We start from the raw sequence: 24,412 nt of genomic DNA, 5'->3' as shown, positions 1-24,412 counted from the left end.
ACCACAGGGACTTGGAAGCCTGCATCAAATATATATAAATATATGTCTGTGTGTTGAGGAAGTGAAGGAGGCAGTGGAAAGGATGGTTCACACGGTGTAGGAAGGTTAAGTTTCTATGCCGAGAGACTATGAGTTACGGTGTGCAAACTAGTAGAAAAGTGGGCAGGAGAGAGGGGTTCTCGGCTTATGGGACAGTCCATGGATGGATACCTGTATTTGGTTCAAACACATGTCCATAAGCATAGGTGCAAGGTTGGTCGGCGGTACGGCTTGATATGATTGAAGTGGAACACGTGACTAATGTGTGATAATTATCCTATCGGGATTGGCATAGAGAAAAGCAGAATTTATAGTATCTGCTTCTACATGAATGCTGAGGAAAAAGAAGCTATAAAGTTTGAGAATAGAATCAAACCAGAAATAGATATCAGCTACGAATTTCTCAAGGCCAAAAACTCCAAGGGTAAGGGGATCTTGGGTGCTCCTTCCAACGGATGATGCTTAATGTTTTACATTGTATCAGACTCACTGAGATTCATAGTTTTTTAATTTATTTTTGGACCACTGAGATGCAGTCTATTAAGTTCATTATCTTCAAACAGCTGCAATATAATCAATTTTCTCATACAAGAGTCAAGACCCACAAATATTATTACTACTAGCATTTCATAAACATTGGCCCATATAGGAAGTCATCTTACCTTAATTAAAGCTAAAACTAACACTAAAATAAGTACCCTTGGTTATGTATATAAAACTACAATAATTTCTAGATATCCCAAATTTGTATACCTAAAACTACTTATAGTGCATAATTACCAAAAAAAAAGAAAAAAAAGTTGGGTTCTATGATCAATGATCCATTAGTTCTGGCGGATGCCTATCCAACAAAAATGTTATCTTGACATCAGAAATGTTCGAAAAAATCAATTTAAGTACACAGAAACTGATGTTTAATAATTAAAGTAGTGTATGCATGACTGCAACATAAGCAATAAATGTATCAGTACATGGCATGTGGATGTCCATACCTTAGCATGTGCATGTGCCTTGGAGAGAGAGAGAGAGAATTGGAGGCAAAAAGTAGATTAGTAAATGGAACAACATGTCATTCTTGGGATATTTTGCTCAAATCAATTGGTAAACAGAAACAATCATCTCTATATATACAACAAGGCCTCTGAATGGCACTTGTGATACAGTCTAGGTGGGGGCATAAAATGATATCAAGTTGTATTGCATGCCGAATAAATCGCCTACAATGAGCACATTTTGAGATTATTGTACAAAGACTTTCAGCATGCCACCCCACCATCCGACTGAAAAAAAAATCCCCTTCTAACAGTGTCCCCTCCACTATTAGACATGGAACAGGTAAGAGATGTGAAATCGATGCCAACATGCATGCAACAGAATTCGTGTTAAATTTTACCTGTTGCTCTTGGGGGTTTGGGGGGATCGCTAACCTTATACCAAATAAAAAATGAAGTTAAATCTAAAATCAACTGCCATCATCCACTGCACCGGTATATGTCAGGTCCGCTCGCCTCACTCTTACAGCCCCCTTAAGCCAACTGGAGGCTCGAAGATTAGCACGGTCGCTGCCACCAATGACAATAGTGCCACTTGAAGATAGACTTGAACCTGCTCCATCTTCCAAAAGTGTCCATGGGTCGATTTCCATATCGTACTCCTGTAGTGAAGGCATTGACTTGGCTTTTCCCGGTATGTTATTTGCAGTTCGTGCCGATGCAACCTGTCTCTGAGGTGCATTTAAGGTACCATTGCAAGATTCAGGGATGTAGATGCTGGATTGAAGTGCACTAAGAGCACCGACTGGGACCGAAGGTGTGTGGCAGGAGATCACATTGCGGAAAGAAGGAAATAATATTGGCATCGCTGCCTGAATACGCCATCTAATGATCTCAGGTAGTTGCATGGAATCTAATTCATTCTGCACCAACAGAAAAAAGTTACTGAGTTGAGTAAAGAATCATCTATCATTTTACTCCAATGCTAACTTCAGTTTGAATAAATAACCTTTTACACACACAGCAAGACTTATTGAGAACTTTATGTTCATAAGAAGATAGTTTGTTTCAAAAGAGGAATTAAAATGAATCAATATTCTACGTTGACAGGAAGGGTATCTCAAGAGCTCATAACTTACATAAAACCAAAAGTCAAATTAGAAGTGCAACCATATAAGTCTTTAGCAAGCAGCACGCCTGCTTTATTTATATTCCTTATACCAATTACATTACAGGTGCAGCAAAAACACGTTGTGACCACATTTCTAAAAAATTTAGGTTTATTTACCAAAACAAGCAGCAGTAAATTTAACAAGGGAAGGATAAAGACCAAACCTGGAAACTCTCCAATGCCTCATGATCAAATCCAGAAAAATCATTGGCAGTCTTTGACCTTAGCCAACTTGGCTGGCAACTGCTTAACAACCCATGTAGAACTAACAATAAGCGATCAAAAAGACTATCTCTATAAATCTCTGAGGATGCAATAGAAGACACCAGCTCCGCGTCCCTCTTCAACTGTTTGAAATTAAAAGATAGGTCCACATCCTCATGCACAACCCTACTTCCAAGCAATCGAAGTATTACAGAGGCAAGCATGTGCCTCATGTTTCTTGATGATGGTTCCCTAAATAAGCCAACAAATGAACCTTGGTGAACTAGTTCATTAAATACCAGACATAGTAACACAGATTCTTAATAATATTCCATCAAGATGTTGAACAAAAAAAAACAATATACCATCACGACTATCTGATTGAGTGGTTATTAATTTGGATGAAAGAATCCGAAGAGGGGGGAATAGTTTCTGGTAGAAGACCAAAAGTCAATGTATTTTTCAGTTTTTTTAAATTCTCTCCCATAAAGGGAAGAAAATACTCCTGGCACCCAATTTTCAGGCATCAGCAACACAGAAAAGAGTTAAAAAGTTCCTCACATAAGATAAAGGAAAAGATGATCAAATCAGATATAAAACATATCAAAACAGTTCATTTTTTCAATTTACGAAATACGAAAGAGACGAATTACTTCAGGGAAGAAAGAGTGACAAATCATCAAAATAGAAAAAATCTTACCCATCTGCACATATGATCGGCAGTAATCTCACAATAAACTGCAACCTTAATGACATAGAAGCTCGCAAAGCTGCAGGAGAAGGAGGTACAGACTCTGCAGGAGCCATTGTTCGTCTAGCCAATCCAGGACTAGCACCTCTTATACTTTTCCGACTGTTGCTTTTATTAGTAGAAACTTCAATTGAAGAGGCAGTTCCAGTCTGCTTGCTTATGCCACGAGTAACCAACTTTACTTGCTGCTCAATAGTGCTAAACTGCTTTATCAAATCATTTGCAAAGGTATTGCGCGAGTCGGCAGAGCTTTGGTCTATGCAAGGAAGAATCAATTTAATAAATGCCTTCTCTGTTACATGCTGCTGGCTGATATTGGAACCTTCAACATCGATTTGAGAACCTTTCGCACACTTTTTTGACTCCACTGCCTCCTCAATGACTTCACCTTCCTCAAGAAAGGTGGCTTCGTTCTTCTTCTCTCCCCTATTTGTCACAGGATCACCACCAGAATAAGACCATCCCCAAGGCTTCCAAAACTGGGTCTTAGTAGAAAGGTTCTTAGTTTCAGCAATATTAATGAGCCGTTGCCTAACAGTTTTCCGTCCCAAAAGAACATCCATGCCTCCTAAGAACCATTTAGCCTGCATCAGCAATGAATCTTCTAATGACCTTCCAAAAAGATGAACCACCTCTGAGAAAAGAGGAGCAGCATCAGGTCTGACCAACAATCTGGTGAGGATGATCTCAATGAAAACTTTCTCATTCTCAGAAGGAGAAGCTCTTTCAGAACTGGGTGAGGAAGAGCGAAGTGCATCCACCAAGGACATGTCATGATTCTCCATCTTATCAATGAGTGCTTGTTCATTTAAAAGAAGCCTTAATTCAACCCACTGCCAATGAAACTTAGCTGGTTGCAAAGCATCCAATGCACGAATAAGCTTACCTTGCTTTGAATCATTCTCTCCACGCAGAGCTTTAGACTCGCCATGTCCAGAAACCCAATTCCCCTCATCATGTGTAAAAGCAGAATAAGGCATCTTACAATCAATTATAGCATTTAGAAAAAGCCTTGCACGAAGAGGGATAAAGGCCATGGATTTCAAGTGCGTGTCCAAACCATTCAACTCTAGCAAGGCTGCGAACTCAGAATCAGTGGTATCTGCAGCTATAATATCATAAAAACCACGGGTATCCCTCATACAAACATCACGAAAAGGTATGTGTTTCACAGCATCACCGATGGCCATTGTTAAAGACTGATACAATTGATGAATATCTTCACGACTTGCAATGTTACTACTCAAAATGAATGGTTTCCATATAACAAACGCAAATATTGCATAAGCTGGCGGAAAGACCAAATTAATTGGAAGCAGTCTCTGCATCCTAGAAAGAGCTACAATAGGTTGTTCACCCAAGAGTTCCAAAACTAGCCCATCACAAACAGTTCTGCAGTTCCCAACAAACAGCCGAAACCAGTGCACATAAATTTCAAATGAGTTGTCCAACTTAAAAGCACCAACAGATCGGGCATTACCATTAGAACTGGTTTTTGTGCTCCTTACAAACTGAACAACATCCAAACCTTCCTTTAATCTTAAGACTGTTACCATTCTCTCCAAGCTAATGACCCCATGAACAACAGCCCCCAAAAGAAGAGCAGAAATAGCAGCTGACATTTTGGTTGTTCTCCCTAGAGTCGATTTGGCAGAACTGTTCAAATTGTCACCAGATATGTTCGCACTAGACTCAGGAGCATCAGGAGACAACTTAAACTGACCACGAGAGGACTTTGCAGGAGCAAATGCTACTGCTAAAGCAGAAGAGGCCTCTGTTCCAAGAGCTACCTCAAATGCCCGGCTTTGGCGTTCTCCAAGGGCTTCCTTTAGCAGGCATAGGCATATTAAATGAATGCGCAAGATACGCTTTGCAAAACTCAAGGAACTTATAGAGGGTTGATAATTTGAATAATTGCTGCCACCAGTAAAATCAGGTATCTTTGCTAGTGTTGATCCTACATTGCCAACAATGGCAGAAACAGCAGAAGACACCAAACCTGGGTCCCCTTCTTGAGCAGCACCGCCAGTCTGTCTAATGCAGTCCATTAGTCCCATTATGATTTGTTGAGCAACTTGATAACCATCACCCCCTTTTTCAACGGCAGGAGTTTTTGGTGCACCGGCTGCAACAAGTTTTCTCTCTTTACCTAAGATAGAGTGCAAGACATCATCAACATGACGCTGAACCATATCTCTCATGCTTAAACCCACTCTCAAAAAACGTCCACCAGTTATCTTTTTACGGAAATAATCATCAGGATCTTCAATACCTCCTGGAACTCCAAATGGAAACCCAAAATCTCCCTCTTGTTGTCCAGATTCAAGTTCAGAGAAAAGTCTCTTGTCACAAGCACCTTTGTATTTCTTCTCCCATTCAATTACACTGGCAACTTTGCCATACTTCTTCAACAAATACCAAGCAAACACTAGGGTTCCCGAACCTGTAACTCTTCCATTAGTGGCCATAATTGCAGCAGCACGAAGCATTATAGCTGACAAAGCTTCAGGAACAAGATCTGCAGCAATAAGTATATTCTCATACCTGAAGAAAAGACATCATTAAGCAAGTAAGATATATATGGAGGTCAAGCCAGCTGAGAGAAAAGAACCACAAAAAGGCATGACAAATCCAGTAGCTCAAGAATCCACTCCTGCGCAATAACTTCCAGAGAAAAATATTGAAGTTCTCCAGTCTCCAGGATGGTTTCTAGACGTCAGTCTACTCCAACCATACACCAAGAAAAAAATGTATTTTTGAAATGCTTTCATGCAGACAATAATAATATAGATAGATCCACGAAAATCCTGAACAGTTTTGCTTTAGCCAGAAATTGGGGGCAGAAAAGAGAGGAAAAGAGCTAAAATTACTGGTAAAGTAAGATCAAGACACAGCAAGTGTATTAAAACATACCAGCAATACAATGGACACTAATAAAGAGCCAGCCTAGAAAAGCACAAATTTTTTATAGCCAGAACTGATATGCACGAACAATTTAGTTAAAAAAAAAAAAAGGTAGATAATGATATTTCACCTTCGAAGAGATGATAAAAGATATGCCTCCCCCACTGCACATGCACAATTATCTACATTCCTGGGCACCCTTAGACTGTTTCTCCCACTATGAACAGTAGGACCAGGATTACTGCTAACTATTGGCAACAGCCAAAGGAGAAATTTGATCGCTGAAACTGAATCACAGGAAACATCCATTAGATGCAGTATAACTGATAGTTCATCCTCACCAAGCTTCCATCTCAAAGGACTCTTCTCATCAGCTGCAATGAAGGGCCTGCCGTACTGGCCAGCCTTGGCCACAGATTTCTCCGACTCTTCAACAAGCTGCTTGACTACAGATATCAACCAAACCATGACAATCCTCTTCTCCACAAAGCGAAGCTGCTTTAAACCCTTTTCAATCGAAACAATATCTCCAAAATGGGTTGTTCTGATTCCATCCACTGGCTTTAAAGTTTCTACCTCAGTTCTATGATGTGAGCAGTTTATCTTATTATCACAAATGTGACTTGTAGATGCTCCCTGGCTACCCTCAATTCTAGCAGCTGCTAATTGAGCAAGACTCTGAGTTTTACGCACAGTCTTTTGTCTACCACGAGAAACTTGCTTTGTTGATTTATGCGGAGGATCAGATTTGAAAGATTCTATGTTTTTCTGCCCCTTCCTCATCCACCAAGTATCTTCATCATCTGATGGAATTGGTGAAGGTGCTTGAAGATATAAACTCTTATCTTCACTTAATTTCTGTCTTTTTACCCTTTTACGGTCTTCATACCCAGGGGCACCTTCAAACATGTCCGGCTTGTTGCATGTTGACCCAACAGACCTTTTGGAACTCCCTTGAGACTCTTCAACTCCACTATCTGCAGATGTAGAAGATAAGCTAGGAAATTGCAACAATACTGAAATGGAAGCCTTCAGTCCTTCAAGGTCCACATCTCTCCTGAAAGTCTTTGAAGACTGAAGAGTTTTCCACTGATCACCAGAAACTTGGAAAGCACCATCCCTTCCTGAGGTAGAATGAGACTTTTTGTCATTAGTTGATACATGAGAAGTGTTTGCACAATTATGTTGATCAAAAAGAAGATTGTGAAGGGCAAGACGACGTTCATTTGAGTAAACATTTACAGCCTCAAGCAATTCTGAGCCCTTAGCAATTCTTGCTTCTTCCAAAATATCTAGCATATACTGCCCAGGTAGCTGCTTCAAGATTCGATGGTGTCTCTTCCTTCTGTCCAGGTCAGCCATAGGTCGGGATATATCGATAATCCCACTAACTATAAGCTGTCTCACATATGCCTGAGGATAAAAGATTCCAGATCGTATGAGTTCCAGTATCAAAAGCTGAAGACGCTTGCCACCTTCTCCTTTAAGCCCTTCATGCTGATCGATCCAGCACACGATAATATCATGCAGGGGACCAGGGCTGTCAAATATATCTGAAGAACTACTACTTCTTCCATTAACATATTTTCCATTGCTTTTAGCTTCATATATATTTCCCAACAAATTCCTCCTGGAATAGTTATTCTGATAACTGGTATTCTTTGCAGTGCTGTAAAGTCCAGAAGCTCTTCCCCTCTTGTATTCTGGGTTCTGCCACTCTTCCCTCTTCAGCTTTAGAAGATGAATTGCAAGATATATTTGTGAAAAATCTTTCCTACCAGTGAACTTCAAGTTATGGGGAGGAGCAGTCCGGAAGTCTCGGAAATCACATGTTGCCCACTCACAGAGGAAAAAAACTGAGCAAATCAATGACAAATTCACAGTTTGAAGCCATTTTAGTGATGATCTTAAGCATGGGCTGACCTCAGCAACCCAACCTTCGCCAACTGCTCCATCACAAAGATCATCAAAGATATGTTTATAAGCCTCTATTAGATCTCCATGCAAAAGAGCTTTGTCCAGAGTCTGCACAGCTTTTGCCATACTTTGGCTAGGATATCCAGCACTTGCACCTTTAGCAAGATTATCAGCACACTTGTGGATGGTGGAAACAACATGATCGAATGACAAGGACTGGTATTGGGAATCAAACCCTTTAACTTTGACAACATAAGCATCTGCTGAATTGCTTTTTATTTTCCCTGCATCATCTGATGACTTCGACAAAAAACCACCATCACTAAATGCATGTGAAACTACACAAGTTGGTAAAGGAAAGCAATCTAAAGCAACAAATGTATCTGGCACAGCCTGTATCAAATAGCGAAGCATCTCAACCAGTGCAGATACTGTATACGCTCTCCGGGAATTATCAACCAAATCAGCTCCACCAGGTGAAGGCTCACGGATAAAGCGAATAGCTATAGCCACAAGATTACGTACATATGTCTGACATAAAATAACTGTTTCTAAAACTCCATAAACAATTGGCAATAGCAACTGCAGAATCTCAAGCAATTCCTTTTCCTGGAAAAGAACAAATATGACAATTAAAACTACAAGAACGTTCATAAGCTCACAATTACTCCCTATACGAGCATTCCTCAAAGAAAGGTGGAAAAAGCATTTATAGGTCACACCAAATTCAATACCTGCAGTTGATTCAGAACCCAATCAATGATAAGAGAGGGAAGAACCAGCCCTTCTGCATGATGCCATTGCAAGAGTCGCACCACATACAACCATTTGAATTGAAGAGACGGCTCCTCACCATCAAGGGTTGCTGATGCTGGGGCACTCCTATGCTGCAAAGACGCTGCATTATGCATTTGTGGCAATCGATCTCTACCATGTTGAGTAAAATGAGAATTATTTCTAGAAAAAATTTCATCTAAAAGGTGCTGCAAGTAATCAATAACATCTTTTGTCCAGAGCTCTGTACGAGATAATTGAGCTTTGTCGAGTGATCCAGTAGAAATCGCAGAACCTGGGCGAACCTACAAAAGACAACCATAATTTGCTAACAACTGATATGATGAATAGACTAGAACAATTGCGAAGAGTGTGATCAGATTGCTTCAATAATTAAAGCAATTGTACCTGATTAAGATAAGTTACTTTGATAAACCAAGTTGCTCTCAGCAATGGAACATTATTCCGGATAAGAACTTCAATTAATGTTCTATTCTTATACCCAAGAGGAACCTGATCGGCCAAAGAACACAAACTTTTGTTTTGCTGTGATAAGCCCTGGGAAAAATATAAGGAAACAAATAATTGAGTTAATGAATAAAGTTTGTTTTTGTCTTTCACCAAGTTTCAAGAACTCAAAATTGATAAGAAACAACAGAACTTAGGGAGCATAAACACACCTCAATCCATTTCTTTCTGAAATCTTCACTGCATGGCCTTTGTTCGGGGAAAACCCCTGGTTTACTTAACAGTGAACCAGAAAGAGGGATACCATATACCTGACCAGCCTGACAAGAACAAAATACAGCCTCAAATACTATACTGAGATTCAGACTTTAAAGAGGAAGCAAAACAAAATTTGATAATACAAGTACTGATACAAGAAACAACTAAAGAAGCAGATAAGTAAATAAATATGAATAGAACAAATGCATTACCTTCCGCTTTTGAGCACGAGTTTCATTGATAGCCCTTAGACACTTTCTTATTGCCTGCAAGGAAAACAAAAACTTATTAAAAAGTTAAAAACACTTTTCAAAAACTGAACGTTATATTTCACAAGAAATTAAATGTAATAAGCACAAAAATAAAACAGTCTACTCAACTACCATAGCACCAGAAATAAAGTGACTTACATCTCTGCATTTGAGAACAACTGGCTTTGTAAAAGCCTGAATCTGAGTCAATGAAATCTCTTTCGAATCCTGAACAGAGAGCGGGACCATGTTAGGCAACAAATCTGATAGTAATAAATGAAGCTAGTGGAAAGACAGTTAATCTCCTAAAATTAGCATAAAAATTTTCCAGATATAAATTTCCTACAGCTTTAAGAAATTGCTATCTCCGCATCAAACTCAAAACAGCCTCAAACCAATACTATTGATCAAGGAACAATTTTTCAGATTTAATCCTAGGGCTTTAAGATATCACTAAGTCGCTATCTCAGCATCAACTCCAAGCAGCCTCACACCGATATGGATCAACTCCAAGCAGCCTCACACCGATATAGCTAAGTAAATTTCTCAGCATCAACTCAAAGCAGGGCAAAGAAAGTAAAGCATCATTACCTCAGCATTAAGTTCAAGTAATTTAAATTCATATAGATTGGAAAAGCGACCATAGTTACCAACCACACACATGGATGTTGCAGGGGAAAAAGAGTAAAGATAGCAGTCAATAATAAGAATATACCTCCAGTCCATTAATGGTATCCTTATATCCCTGTTGCACATTTTCTCTAGTGAGAGTCTCCTCGGGACAAGTTTGGGACTGAGGATGAAAATCAGGGGGGCCAAGTCTGAAAAGGAACAATAATAAAATACTAGCATGCAAGATAAACTACATGTCTACATTCAATAATTTGAGAAGATAAATTTAAGAATCAAGCAGTAGGCCCATCAACTCAAATAGCTTCATAATCCATTATCATAAAGCAGTCAAAAGGGTCATATAACTGTATTATGAGGTACCTGCAATTAAGTGGTTCCTTGTCACACTTCAACTTGTAGGATGCTAACTGAGATTGCCGCCTATAAAATGGGTATAATTAAGGATACCAGGCAGAGAAAGTGTATTCTCACACTAAGACAACTTTATAGATCTAGTAAAAACCGCTAAGCATAAATATATTTTCTGAAATTTAATATATTAAGTTATTAACAGTCCATAGCAAACTAGATCTATTTTTCAGGGGAAAAAAAGGAAAGTGCGAGATGATTTGAAAAATAATAAAGGTGTGGGAGATATACAAGCATTAGATACCACTTCTAACCACAAACACCCCATGCACAGTCATACAATCAGATAAGTGGACCAAAGTGCTCACAGCAAAACTTAGAAGCTAATTCAAGATTAGCAGTGTTCTTAAGAGTCGAAACTGGAGCAAAAGATTCTCAACATATGGTCACTAATTGAAAATTCATCAAAGGATAATATCCCAAAAATATAGTCTAATGCTGTTTAGAATCAACAAAAGTAAAATCATTTCAAAATCCAAGGACACAGGAATCTGTAACCAGAGCAAAAACGAGTATGGTATTTTGGAACAGTCACCTAGAATTGAATTGGAAGTTAGGTGGTAATGAAGATGAGTCAGCCCGGGAAGTATCCCTAGCTGAAGCTCCTCCTATCGCGCTGTTATTAACTGCACTAGTGCAGCCGGCACCATGATACCTTTGCATATCTACCAACTATCAGCGGCATACTGCTTCAAGCATCAAATACTAAGAGGAGATGCCAAAGCCAATCTGCATTCATGCAAAACATATATATATCAGAACCACCGTGGAATTTTATTAAAAACATATATATTTATATAGAAAATCTAATTGAGAAAGCATAGATGCACTGAGTGTGCCACCTCAAACATGGAATCTACAAATTAGCTTATCAATCTCACTCCACCTTGTCAGCAAAGTGAAAGTAAAACCTCATATCTATGGGGATATTTAATTAAGAAACAAATAAAAGCAACAACCACTGAAGACAAAAATCACAATTTAATCTCTAACATAATTGTTTGAAACACAGTATGAGCAAATGTCTCCATCCCCAAGTGACTCAATCCAGCATACCATAAAAAATACACCGTTTTCGATTCAGCAATGAACAAATCTACTAAACCGAGCAAACCCCAAAATAGAACTAAAAACAAGCTATGTTCTTTTACATGCTAAAATGCTAAAAATAGAATAAAACAAGAGATGAGGTAACAAGTTAAAAAGATTGACCCTTTTTTTACCCCTTTGTGGAGATAGTGTCAAGCTAGGGTTTTGATGGCAAATAAGTAAAATAATGTAGGAAGTCGAGGATAAAATTGGAATAACGAAAGCTTATGAAAGAAGATCGAGATTGCAAAAGAAAAAAAAATAGATAGTGAAGCTCACCTCTGATAAAAATTAAAACTTTTTCACACACACACAAACAGAGAATCGATGGAGCTTAGGATCCTTTCTTTTTAGGCTTTGATTACTGAAAATGATGATGGCCTCGGCTTTTCAGTTTCTTCTTCCTCTATGCTCTCAGACAATTAAAAAAGGAGCGAATTTGGTGACGATCTACTCATTAAATTATTACCCACTTCCTTTTAGTGCTAATCTTTATTTTTCCTATTTTACCCTTTATTTTTTTTCTTATTTCTAATCAATCCTTGAGTGGATGAGGAAAAAGGAGGGGGTAAAATGGGGTGTTAATTGAATAAAGTATTAAATTAGTTTCCTATAGAAGAAAGTTATGTTATAACAAGACAAAAGATCCTCCTTATACTAGCTTTAATTATGTTTTCAGTGCTAATGATGTGTTGGTAAGAATAAGCTTTGAAATATTCTTTTTGGTAATTTATACTTTTACTAAATTATGAGAAAGTTTATATTTTAATTATTCAACTTCAAAAAATTATAAAATAATCATTAAATTATTTGAAAGTTTCCATTCAAGTTACTGAATTATTCGGGAGTTTTTTTTAGTCATTGGGCTAGTATTTTTTTTTTAAGTCTAGCTAGTGAGCTCCAAATGATGATTTAACGATCAATATAGTAGATTAGTACCAGTCGAGGGGTAGAAGAACATACCTTAGATCCAAGTTGATCTAACATTTAGTGTTGAAGATCGAAGAAGAAAATTAGTTACAAAATGATCACTGAACTACTTGAAAGTTTTCATTTAAGTTACTTAACTTTTTAGAGAGTTTTTTTTAAGTTATTGGGTTGTAAATATTATTTTTAAGTCTAGCTAGTGAATTCTAAGCGATGATCTAACAATCAGTTTAGTGGATTGGTGCCCATCGGCCAATAGAAAAACATGTATTAGATCCAAGTCAATCTGACGGTTAGTGTCAGAGATCGGAGAAAAAAACTATTTGAATTTTGATTCGTAAATTCATAACATTTAAAGTTGTTTCATGAATAAAAAAAAACTGTAGAAAAGAAGGGGAAGGAAAGCTTTCGGTGCAAATAGTGCGAACAAAAGAGGCCTTTCAACAGTACTTTTAATAGCTTAGTGACTTAAATGAAAATTTTGGAATATTTCAATGACCACTTTATAGTTTTTTGAAGTTTAGTGACCAAAATGCAAACTTACTAATAGTTTAATGACGTAGGGTGTAGTTTACCATATTTTAGTTGAAGTTGGAGTTTTATATATACTTCTATCTAAACCCCAACTAAGATATTTTTTTGTAATTAAATTAAATTATATTATTTGAGAATATTTTAGTTTTTTTATATTAACAAAAACCAATAAAAATTAAAATATGCCTATGTTGAAATTTGAACTTACGCCAATTAGATTGATAAAATCTCAGATTTACCAGATAACAAAAGTTTCATTTTGATGTATTTTATATATTTTTATTATATGTTATTTTTAATCACATATCTGTGTTCTCAGCCTGTGATTTCCACATACAGACGCGTGTTATAGTATTTCTAGTCGTATATAATAAATTTTATGTTTGGATTTTCACTCAAATTATTTAATGTTTAAATTTTATTATGTACGGGCTTGTTGAAATTTATTCTAGTCTAAATTTGGATATATTCTGATTTTCTAGAAGGTTAATTTAAATATTTTTTTATTTTTATACTATTATTAGTAGATTTAAATTTATAAGTGTTATTCAAAATTACACTGGACTATATTTATATATAAAGTCAACATTCTTTATATAAATCTCATTTATTTGCCAAATTTTTGGATATTATAGGGAGGTGGCTAATATCCGTCTATAACAACATCTAAGACACATATAATAATTTTTGAAGTTTTATAATATTTTAAAAACATTAATTAATGATATTTAGATCGTATCTTTAATAAAATTTACAAATGTAATTATATTTATCAATGACTATTTCCATCTAATAAAGTCATTTTAATATGTTTTTTATATAAAATTTAAACATTCTATTGCAATAATATTTTAACTATAATTTATTATGTTTATTTCACTTGTAGAATTTATTTTACTAAAATTGAGATAATAGATTGTTATAGAGAATTAATTTAGTAAAAAGTGTAATTTCATACTTATGATTGTTTATATTATAGATGAAAACTTATTATAAATAGTAAAAATAAAAATAAAAAATCAATTCTACAATAAACTCAGATGTTATAATGAAATGTTGCTATAGAATTTAATTGCTTTAGAGATGGTTGATTGTGTTGTTAATCGTTTTCTGTGATTTTTTTTAAACAATCAATTTCATTGATACTTAAATTTATTATTGGTCCAATATGGTTGACTACTTTTTTGTATGACAATGAATAAATCATATCATTTCTTTAACAACATCATTAATTTAACAATGAAAATTATCAATTTAATTTACTAAAGGTGCTATAAAAATAAAACTTTGAAATGTGTTAAATTAAAATAGAGAATTTAAATTAATCAACTAGATAACTGGAAATTGATCGACCATGTAACTTGAATACACTCAACCCTCTATATGACAACTATTATTTGTAACAACAATTTATTATTACAACTAAGTTTGTTATTTTTTTATGTTTACCCTTGATAACATATTTATAAATTTTAATATGGATGCAAATTTTGTAGGGTTTTTTTTTTGTGAATTACAAGAGGAGGGCAAAGCCCTAACAATAACGCGACTCGAACACAGGCCACATCTTGGGCAATGAACACCCTAACCATTAGACCAACACATAGGATTCACAAATTTTATAGTTAAGGCACAAACTTTTCATAGCTCAAATATTGCTATTATCATTTCGATAAAACTATATTATAAAATAGAAAGGAATGCACATTTATTTGACACAAGTTTAAATACACCTTTTGATATATATATATAAATAAGAATAGTGAAATTCCAATTTTGGTCATTCTACTATTCTCAAATTTGAAATTTAATATTTATATTGTAACTTTTGATATTATTTTATGCCTAATCTTTTATAATATCATCAATTAGTCTAAGTACTTTATTTTGGTTAAAGACTTTGATCTAAATGCATAATTTGTTGTTTTAGGTTCAGAGGTATTTCTATTGCCACGATAACAAAGATTTGCATAAAGACATACCACATAAAAGTCGTTTTGATGGTTGAAAGTGTCGAGATTATGTTTTAGGATCTTTCTTTACTCTCATTCTAGATTAAATTTCGTCATTAGTCCTAGTGCTTTTGCAAAAGTCGTAGATTTAATCCCTATAGTTTTATTTGGTAATTTTTAGTTCATGTACTTTCCAATTTTTAAAATTTTAGTCATCATCAAACAATAACTATTAAATTCATTAAGTAAAGTTATGTTATTTCTAAAATTTGATGCACCAAACATATATGTGTAATGCCATGTCAACTTATTATTTTCAGAAATTACTCACTAAAAGTTCTGTTGATGGATTAACAACTGTCATTTGCTTCAATACTGAAATCTCAAAATTCGAAAAGTATAGGGACTTAGAATGATCCAATTGGAGAAAATTAACTAAACCTATAATTGTATGTGTAATGCAATACTAGTAATTGAACTTAACCAAACAAATTTAACTATTACTATTTGGGTCAGGATTAAAATTTAAAAAATACAATGACTAAAAGTGACAAATTCAAAAAGTATAAGATTAAAATTGATCAAATAAAAGTATAAAAATTAATTTTATAAATTTTACAAAATACAAACACTAATAGTAGAATTTAACACTCATTTCATACATGGGGAGGTAGGAAAACCTGATTTAAGCAATGGAGGTGGATGCCTTTCATTGCTAACTAATATTTATTTATATTTGGTTAAAATGAATAGTCTAGTGGGCAAGAAAGGCAATCATTTTGGTGACAAAATGTGGGGCAAAAACTTGTAAACATGGGTGTATTTTTATGACTTTTTCCCCCTTTCAGCATTTTAAACTGATGTTATCTGAATTTTGGTAAAATTTAAAATTTGGTGGGTATCAATTTGAAAAAAGATTTTAGATTGGTTGAGTTGGGAATAGCATGAACATGTTTATGTGAGCTAAATTATTTATTTTTAATGATTTATTTAATTGAACTATTTGAACCGATTGATTCATTGAATTGATGACCTGAATAATTCAACCACCAATCTAGTTTTGAAAAGCTTGTTTTAATTGAAAAAAACAAAACAAATTGACAAGTAAACATTGTATTATGAAGTCTGTAATAGGCTAATTTAGCCCGGGCTCACAAAAAAATAATAAAACAAAGTCCAAGTCCAGTACAAAATTATATCATTTGGCCCGATCGGAATGACCCACTACTTGAAAAGGTTGAAGGTCCATCTACAAGCTTATCGAAACATAATCTTAGATATGATACGCAATCTTAGATATGATATATGCAATCTTAGATATGATATGCAATCTTAAAAGATATGATTTTGTAATATTAGAGATTTAATTTGTAAATACCCTTTAATCTTAGCCGTTAATGTAATTGATCTGTACCGTTGGATTTGGGGAGGCTCAACTATAAAGAGAGACATCTCATTTCATTGTAAAACACTTGAGTTAGGAGTAATAATAATTCTTAAGAGTAATCACTCGAATTTCTCTCTCTCTTGCGTTCTTATTTTCTGTGACTTGTTCTTATTTTGTTGATTTGTGTATAATTTATTTATTGATTTGTATATTGTTGATTTCAAATCTTTTTTTCCCTTATTATTCATTTTCAAATTCATTATTTTCAAATTTGTTTACATTTTATTTTGCCTTATTTTTTTTATACTCTTTGTTTTAAATTCATTGGTCTTTGATTATTGATGTTATTTAATCATCTATTTGTTATTTTATTTTATTTTATTAAATTAATTATTTTAATATTACTAATACTATTACGTGGCATCATTAATCTTGTACCATTATTATTTACTTTTTTATGCCTTTAAATTTCAAATTTTGTTATATATATGCATGTATACATACATACATTTTATAATATATACATATACATACACATTTTTAATTTTTTATAAATATATATATACATACTTTTATATATTTTCTATGTTTCATAATTTTATATACATACTTATATATATATTTTTTACATATTAAAATATGTATATTTATATTTTTTTATTTTTTATAATTCACATGCATATATATTTTTCTTATATGTACATATATAATTTTTATATTTTATAATTTTTATCTATTTTCTTTGTTATTATTATTGCTTTACTTGATGTTTATTTAATTATTTATTCACATGACCATTATTGTCATTATTATATTCTTTAAATGCTTCGGTTTTATTTGTTTATTTACTTGATATTGTGTATACATGATTGATTTGTTTTTTATTTATCTTTTCATTATTATTATTATTATTATTATTATTATTATTATTATTTGTTCTTGATCATGCTATTTATATTTACATTATCACAATTGTTACTCCATTATATAATTTTTACCCAAATTCGTATAATGAGAAATTTTTGAAAAATAAAGGCAATACTCGGTATTTTGAATCTTCGAGAGGATTGAGCCCTAACGTATTGGGTTCCAACTCTTTTGTTGAATCTGAATAATCGAGAATGCTCTTTAATCAAAACATAAATAAAAAGCTCATTATCGGGAATTCAATACGTTGTGTCCTAACGCATTGGATGTGACACGTTGATTTCTCGAGATGAAGATTTTTCTAAAAAATAATAAAGACAATATTCAATGTTTAGAATATTGAGAAATTGTGCCCTAATGTATTGGACTGCGATTTCTTCATCTGACTTAAACAATTAAATATCCTTTTAAATTTTATTACACGAGTCTTTTGGACAAGTTCATTTTTGAGGAGGTGAAATATCATGCCCTAACTCATTGGGTGTGACATTTTCTCTCTCCGAAATAAGAGAGTCTTAATGGGTAACTTGTTTTATATAAGTTTTCACAAAGGATCGTATTTTAAATCTCTTCAAAATTTTCAATTCTCGACATTAAGACACAAATTAATCAACTAGGTACCAATTTTTGGGCTTTACGAGGGTGCTAATCCTTCATCGTACGTAACTGACTCCCGAACCTGTTTTTTCTGAATTTCACAGACCAAAAGCATTGTTTTAATAAATCTAAATCGTTTATTAAAAATAACCGTTTTATGAGGTGACCCGATCACACCTCATCAAAAAAAGATTGGTGGCGACTCCCACATTCGTTTTCATTTTTCAAAACTCAAGTCAACCCCGTTTTATCAAAAAATGGTTTCGACAGCTTGGCGGCTCCACTGGGGACAAACACGAGAGTCAAGCCACAAGTTGATTACTTTTTCTTTTTGTCAAAACTCAAAAACTTGGTTTAAATATATGATAATTTCGTTGCATTTTCATTCGTCTTTATTACGATTTTTATCATTGTGATTTATAATCGTTGTGTTAGTTTAAGTTTGGATATATTTCTGCGCATTGCACTGCATGACCACTCGGTCATACCCTTTTAAGTGGGAGTGAGAAACTACGCCTTTGTGAGGTTTTCACCTCCGCATGGGATAGTGGATCACTTTCAGGATACATCCGTACCTATGTCTTTGTGAGATTTTCATCTTCACATGGCCATAGGGAAATGTATTCCCCTGAATTGAACTCAGTCCGTATGAGCCTATAATGGGTGAGGATCGAGGAATCTATTAGTTCAGGTACCCTTACTTTAGAACTGAACCGCATATAATGAGCCTTAGGAGTCTACCCTAGGTAGAACTACACTGAACCCTAGTAGATACCCGAATAGGTGTTTTATTATTTATTGATTGTATTGGATTCTATGTTTATTCCTAATACTAACTTGTTGTGTTTTGTTTTAGCTGCATGGCATTTTGACTGCATGACATTTCATCATAGAAAAGAGGTGTTGATTCACGTTTGGTTGCTAAATAGAGAGCTTGTCATGGGAAACGAATTTCTTGATAAAGTGGAAGTTAATACGGTTGTCCGAATATAGTCCAAGAAAACATGATGTGAGGAGTGTAACAAGAGGAGTATACGACCTTGCTAAGTTGCCTGAAGATTCAAGTTAGCAAAGATTATTCAAGAGTCGTCAAACATCCTAACCTTTTTAAAGAAGCTTATGAGCATGAGTGAGCAAGGAGTTGCGACTTGGAAGAGCTAGTAAATGTCTATTGGAAAATTCGAATGATACATCTTAATATTCGGATGATCGAGAGCGAAGTCGTATATGTATCCACTTTATGTAAAGAGATCTGTTTTCTAATAAAGTTGTTCTAGTAAAGAATTGAACCAGAATCAACGTCTCTTTTTTGCATTCATTTCATGCATTTGCACTACATTATATCATATGTATTAAAGACTATTAAACTATCCTAATTGTTGACACCATTTTTTGATGAAAACGGGGTCGACTTGGGTTTTGAAAAATGAAAGAAAAAACAGGAGTTGCCACCAATCCTTTTTAATAAGGTGTGATTGGATCACCTTAAAAGTGGTTGTTTTTAATAAACAATTTGATTTTATTAAAACAACAATTTTGGCCCGCGAAATTCAGAAGAAAAAAAACGGGTTCGGGAGTCAGTTACGCACGAGGAAGGATTAACACCCTCGTAACGCCCAAAATTGGTACCTAGTTGATTAGTTAATGTCTTAATGTCGAAAATTGTAAACTTTGAAGAATTTTAAAAAAAATACGATCCTTGTATTGAAATATTGAAATTTTTCGAAAAAGGGGGGCATATTTCACATTAATCGAGAAAGAGAATCATATACAGTAAGTTAGGACACAATGTCTCGAATTCCCGATACGTAAAAAAATGCTTATTTAAAAGATATTTCATCTATCTCAGATTTAAAAAAAGAAGATCACGACCAGTAAGTTAGGACGCGATTTTTTAATTTCCGAGATCATTTAAAACTTGAGTTTGAAAAGATTTGTGCATTTAGATTTATCGTGAAAATCGAAACCCAATAAGTGAGGGTACGATCTTCTCGAATCTAAACACGAAACGCCATTTTTTAAAACAAATTTTGTTATATCGAGTAAAATAAAACACGAAGTCATAATAAAGAATGTGAAAACTAACTACATTGTCGATATGCATGGCAATACCATAATGAATATGAAAGTATAAAAATAATACAGGCAATAATAACCAAAATAAAATAAACAACAAGAACAGATTGATAACATGCGAAATAATAAACCGTAACATATAAATAAGATGCATAAATACGTATAAATATTATAAAAATATATAAAAATATATATGTAGATATATATAGATATATATAAGTTATAAAATATAAAAATATGCATAAGTATGTGTATATATATACAAGTAAATTATGAAAATATGAACGTATATATATTATAAAAATATGTATATATATAAATTATAAAGTTTTAAAATATATATATATATAAGTAGGCATATAACAAAATCTAAAAGGGGTATAAATAGGTAAATAAAAATAATAATAAGGTAAGCAATAATAATAATAATACTATATTAATGATATAATATAATAGTAGTAATAAGACTGAAATAGCTAATCTAATAATAAAATAGCTAAAAAACAAAGCAGGATCAAATTGGAAATAAACTAAATCTTTAGGGAGAAATCAAAACTGAAAAATAAAGAAATGGACCAAATTGTGATGCGCGCGAAAAGTAGAAGGGCCAATCAAGAAATATTCCCACATCATTGAAACAGTGTCGTTCTAGGGGAATACAAGCGCATGGTCAAAGGACCAAATCGAAACAAAAACAAAATTACGTAGCCAAAATCAAAAATAAGAAGGAGATCTTATCGAACACGCCACAAAGGAGGGGGACATATGGCGCAAATATCCCCCTAAGGCAAAACGCGCGGACCCTCCGGGTCGGGTCGGGTCAACGCGCGGATCCCCTCACCAAAACGACGCCGTTTCACTTTTAGTATAAATACTAAAAAAACTCAAAAAAAATCAGATTCACCATTTTTTTAAAAAAAACTGAGAGAGAACTCTCTCTCTCGCGTTCCCTCAGGCCCTGGCGCCGGTCATCGGCCGATCTAGGCCTCCGACGTGCCTCCGCCTTAGAACCACCGCATGCGGTGGCCGGCGACTCCAAAATCGGATCTTTTTTATCCTTTTTTGAAGCCAGGCGTGTCTTAGGCACAAATCTAGGGCCAAACCTCAAAAAAAAAGTCTGAAGCCTGAAGAACGAGGGGAGACCGCTCGTCTTCTCCCTTCCGGCGCGGCGCAGGTAAGCTTTCTTTGCCTCCTTTTTATTTCTTATTTCTTATGTAAAATATAAAATAAAAAAATAAAATAAAACAAGCAGAAACGCAAGTCTAAAAAAAGAAGAAGAAAAAGTCACCTTCAAAATATGTTTTGGTTTTTTTATTTATCTTAATGTTCATAGCAAACCGAAAGAACGAAAAAATCTTCTTTTTTTTTACAGCAAACTCGGCTTTTGCCGAAAAGAAAAATAAAAGAAAGAAAAATCTCCCCTGCCTTTTCATTACATTTCATTCGGCTATTATAGCCGATTTCAATACTATTTTCTACTGTCTTGCTTCTGTGTCTGTCTCCTTTTTGTCCTGTTTGCAGGTTTTGGCAAAGTCAACGAGCATTGGAGTGATAACTTTGGCCATTTTGGTACAAGGCTGACAAGCGGTGGCAGAGGAGGCGTACAGCAGCACATGGGAGCGGCGCATGAGCATTAGGGTTAAGTTAGGGTTTCAATTTTACTGAAACCGAGTTTAAGTTGTAGGCCACTTGGGCACTAGGTTTTTTTTCTTATTTTTGGGCTTGTAATTCATTTTTAGACTGTTTAATTATTTTGGAGATTGGGTTGCTTTTGGTTTGGGCCGGGCAAAATATGGGCTTTACACTAATCAATTAAAATTATTTGCTCAGTTAACCTGGAAACCAACCAACTAACCAAACACCGTTACGACACTCGAGCAAAACTAAGGACATGGATCAAAGATTAGAAAGGCTAGAACAATTTCAAAAAGAAATGCAGGATCAGCTTCAGCAGCAAATGAAAGAGCAGCTCCATAAAATTCAGCAGAATATGATGGACAAAATGATGGAATTTCAAGGGAATATGATGACTCAGTTAACTCAGTTGTTGACCGGGGGAAGCGATAAAGGAAAAGGTTCTGCGTTCAATGTTGAAGAAGGAGACAGTGAGTGACCTCTTTATCCCCCATGCTTTACCCCTCTGCATGTACAAACCCAAGTTGAGGTATATCCGCGCAAATCCTCTGTCACCATTAAGCTTCATTAGTTTCAAGCTGATGCTTCAAAGTCAATGAATTACCAAGCTGGATCAAGCTCTAGCCCTGAGATTAATCCTGTCAATCCTGTTATCCCCGACTTCGATGAGGCGATTGAAAAAGAATAATTGAAAGAATAATTGCCAAAGTAATTAGTGGAAAGGTGGAGGTGGATTGAAGAAAAATTTAAGGTTATGGAAAGCACCGGGAGCTATCGCGGGGTTGATGCCAAGGATCTGAGTTTGGTCCCAGATTTGGTGCTCTCTCATAAGTTTAAAATGCCGGAATTCGAGAAGTATAATGGAACCACTTGCCCTGAGGCCCACATTATCATGTTTTGTAGGCGAATGACTGGGTATGTCAATAATGACCAGTTATTGATACACTACTTTCAAGATAGCCTCACGGGGGCAGCGTCTAAATGGTAAAATCAATTGAGCCATACTAGGATTAGTTCCTGGAGAGATTTGACACAGGCTTTTATGAAGCAGTACAGTCATGTAGCAGAATGGTTCCTGATAGAATCACCTTGTAGAACATGGAAAAGAAGTCGAATGAAAGTTTTAGGTAGTACGCACAGAGGTGGAGGGAGGTCGCCGTCCAAGTTCAGCCACCGCTCTTGGAAAGGGAAATGACAATGCTCTTTATAAATACATTAAAAGCCCCGTTCATCATACATATATTAAGAAGTGCCACAAAAAGCTTTTCTGACATAGTCATGAATGGCAAAATGATTGAAAGCGCTATAAGGAGCAGAAAGATTGATGCCGGAGGAAATAACAGAAGGCAAGCCTCAAAAGAAAAAGAAAATAAGGTGAACAGCGTGAATACGTACAGCAAATCTATTACGGTGAATCACTCAAGAAAGGTGGTTGCTAATCAGCAGGGTTCATCAAGACAAGAATCAGATGTGAAGAAGTTCCAATTTACACCAATCTCAATACCATATAGGGAACTGTATCAAAATTTGTTTGATGCACATGTTGTTTCCCCTTTTGATGTGAATCCCAAATGGTATGATGCGAACACACAATCTGACTACCATGCAGAAATTACGGGGTATTCAATAGAGAATTGCACTACATTCAAAAAGCTAGTTGAAAGACTCATCAACATGGGTGTTGTCAAGTTTGATGACTCATCTAATGCAAAAAATCCACTACCCAATCATGATTGATAATGGAGTGAATGCAATATATGAAGAAGTGGGAAACGTTCACATCAATGCTATATATGAAGACACACTTGAAAAGGGACCTTGTTAGATATCCACCCTTATAAACTTAAGAGTGTTCTAAATAATCAGATTGTAGAAGAAATCTCTGTAGCATCTAGAGCTTACTTAGAGTAATGTTCAGAACACACTTGTTGCTTTTAGTTTAACGGCAATAAGAATTCCTTTATGAAATAGGCTCATGTCTGAACGTCGTTATTCTAATAAAATACATCTTTGCATTCATTTTTGAGCCAATGTTATTTCATTCTTTTCGAATAATTATTCTTTCATTCTTTTAGATTTTCTTCCACACTATTCCTTTATTCATCCATAATCACATTGTACAAATAATTATTCATAAATTCATACATTCTTTTATTTCTTTGGTACTTACTATAGGTCCGAATATATCAATGTCATGAGTGACGCTGTTACAGACTCAGAATTTTCTTTTGAGCAAGGCATGTGTTTAGAGGGATTTCATGACCTTGAAAATGACATAGATTATAGCCTATCTCCGGACTTGTTGAAGATGGTAGAGCAGGAAGGAAATTTTACCTCCTAAGGAGACAATCGATATTGTGACCTTAAAGGAACATGCATAACCGAAGAAGCAAAGCAAGACCTTGTTAAGTTGCATCAAGAATTCAAAGATATTTTCGCACAATCATATCAGGAGATGGCTAGCTTACTATGAACTATGGATGCTGTTAAGGCTAAAAGGTCCATAAGTGTATAAGAA

General features: G+C 34.8%; 1 protein-coding gene across 2 annotated transcripts; it reads right to left on the bottom strand.

The window, feature by feature from the left end:
* Positions 1 to 1,141: 1,141 nt before the first annotated feature.
* On the bottom strand, positions 1,142 to 12,306 carry LOC107943228 (mediator of RNA polymerase II transcription subunit 12). 2 transcript variants are annotated; one of them, XM_016876971.2, is made up of 13 exons: positions 12,139 to 12,306; positions 11,306 to 11,499; positions 10,723 to 10,782; positions 10,445 to 10,550; positions 9,889 to 9,957; positions 9,691 to 9,744; positions 9,433 to 9,540; positions 9,161 to 9,310; positions 8,713 to 9,057; positions 6,192 to 8,587; positions 3,107 to 5,701; positions 2,367 to 2,658; positions 1,142 to 1,954 (listed from the first exon to the last, which is right to left on the bottom strand). In XM_016876971.2, the coding sequence occupies exons 2-13, from the start codon at positions 11,431 to 11,433 to the stop codon at positions 1,502 to 1,504; spliced, it is 6,756 nt and encodes a 2,251-aa protein (XP_016732460.1). In that variant the 5' UTR covers positions 11,434 to 11,499; positions 12,139 to 12,306; the 3' UTR covers positions 1,142 to 1,501. The 2 variants fall into 2 exon arrangements, with proteins under 2 accessions (XP_016732460.1, XP_016732462.1); XM_016876973.2 differs by lacking the exon at positions 12,139 to 12,306 and adding an exon at positions 11,827 to 11,954.
* Positions 12,307 to 24,412: the final 12,106 nt, after the last annotated feature.

Source organism: Gossypium hirsutum, chromosome D12, assembly GCF_007990345.1.
Source record: "Gossypium hirsutum isolate 1008001.06 chromosome D12, Gossypium_hirsutum_v2.1, whole genome shotgun sequence".
Taxonomy (NCBI): Eukaryota; Viridiplantae; Streptophyta; class Magnoliopsida; order Malvales; family Malvaceae; genus Gossypium; species Gossypium hirsutum.
The sequence above is the reverse complement of the archived record's forward strand: the minus strand, read 5'-3'. Positions and strand labels throughout refer to the sequence as shown.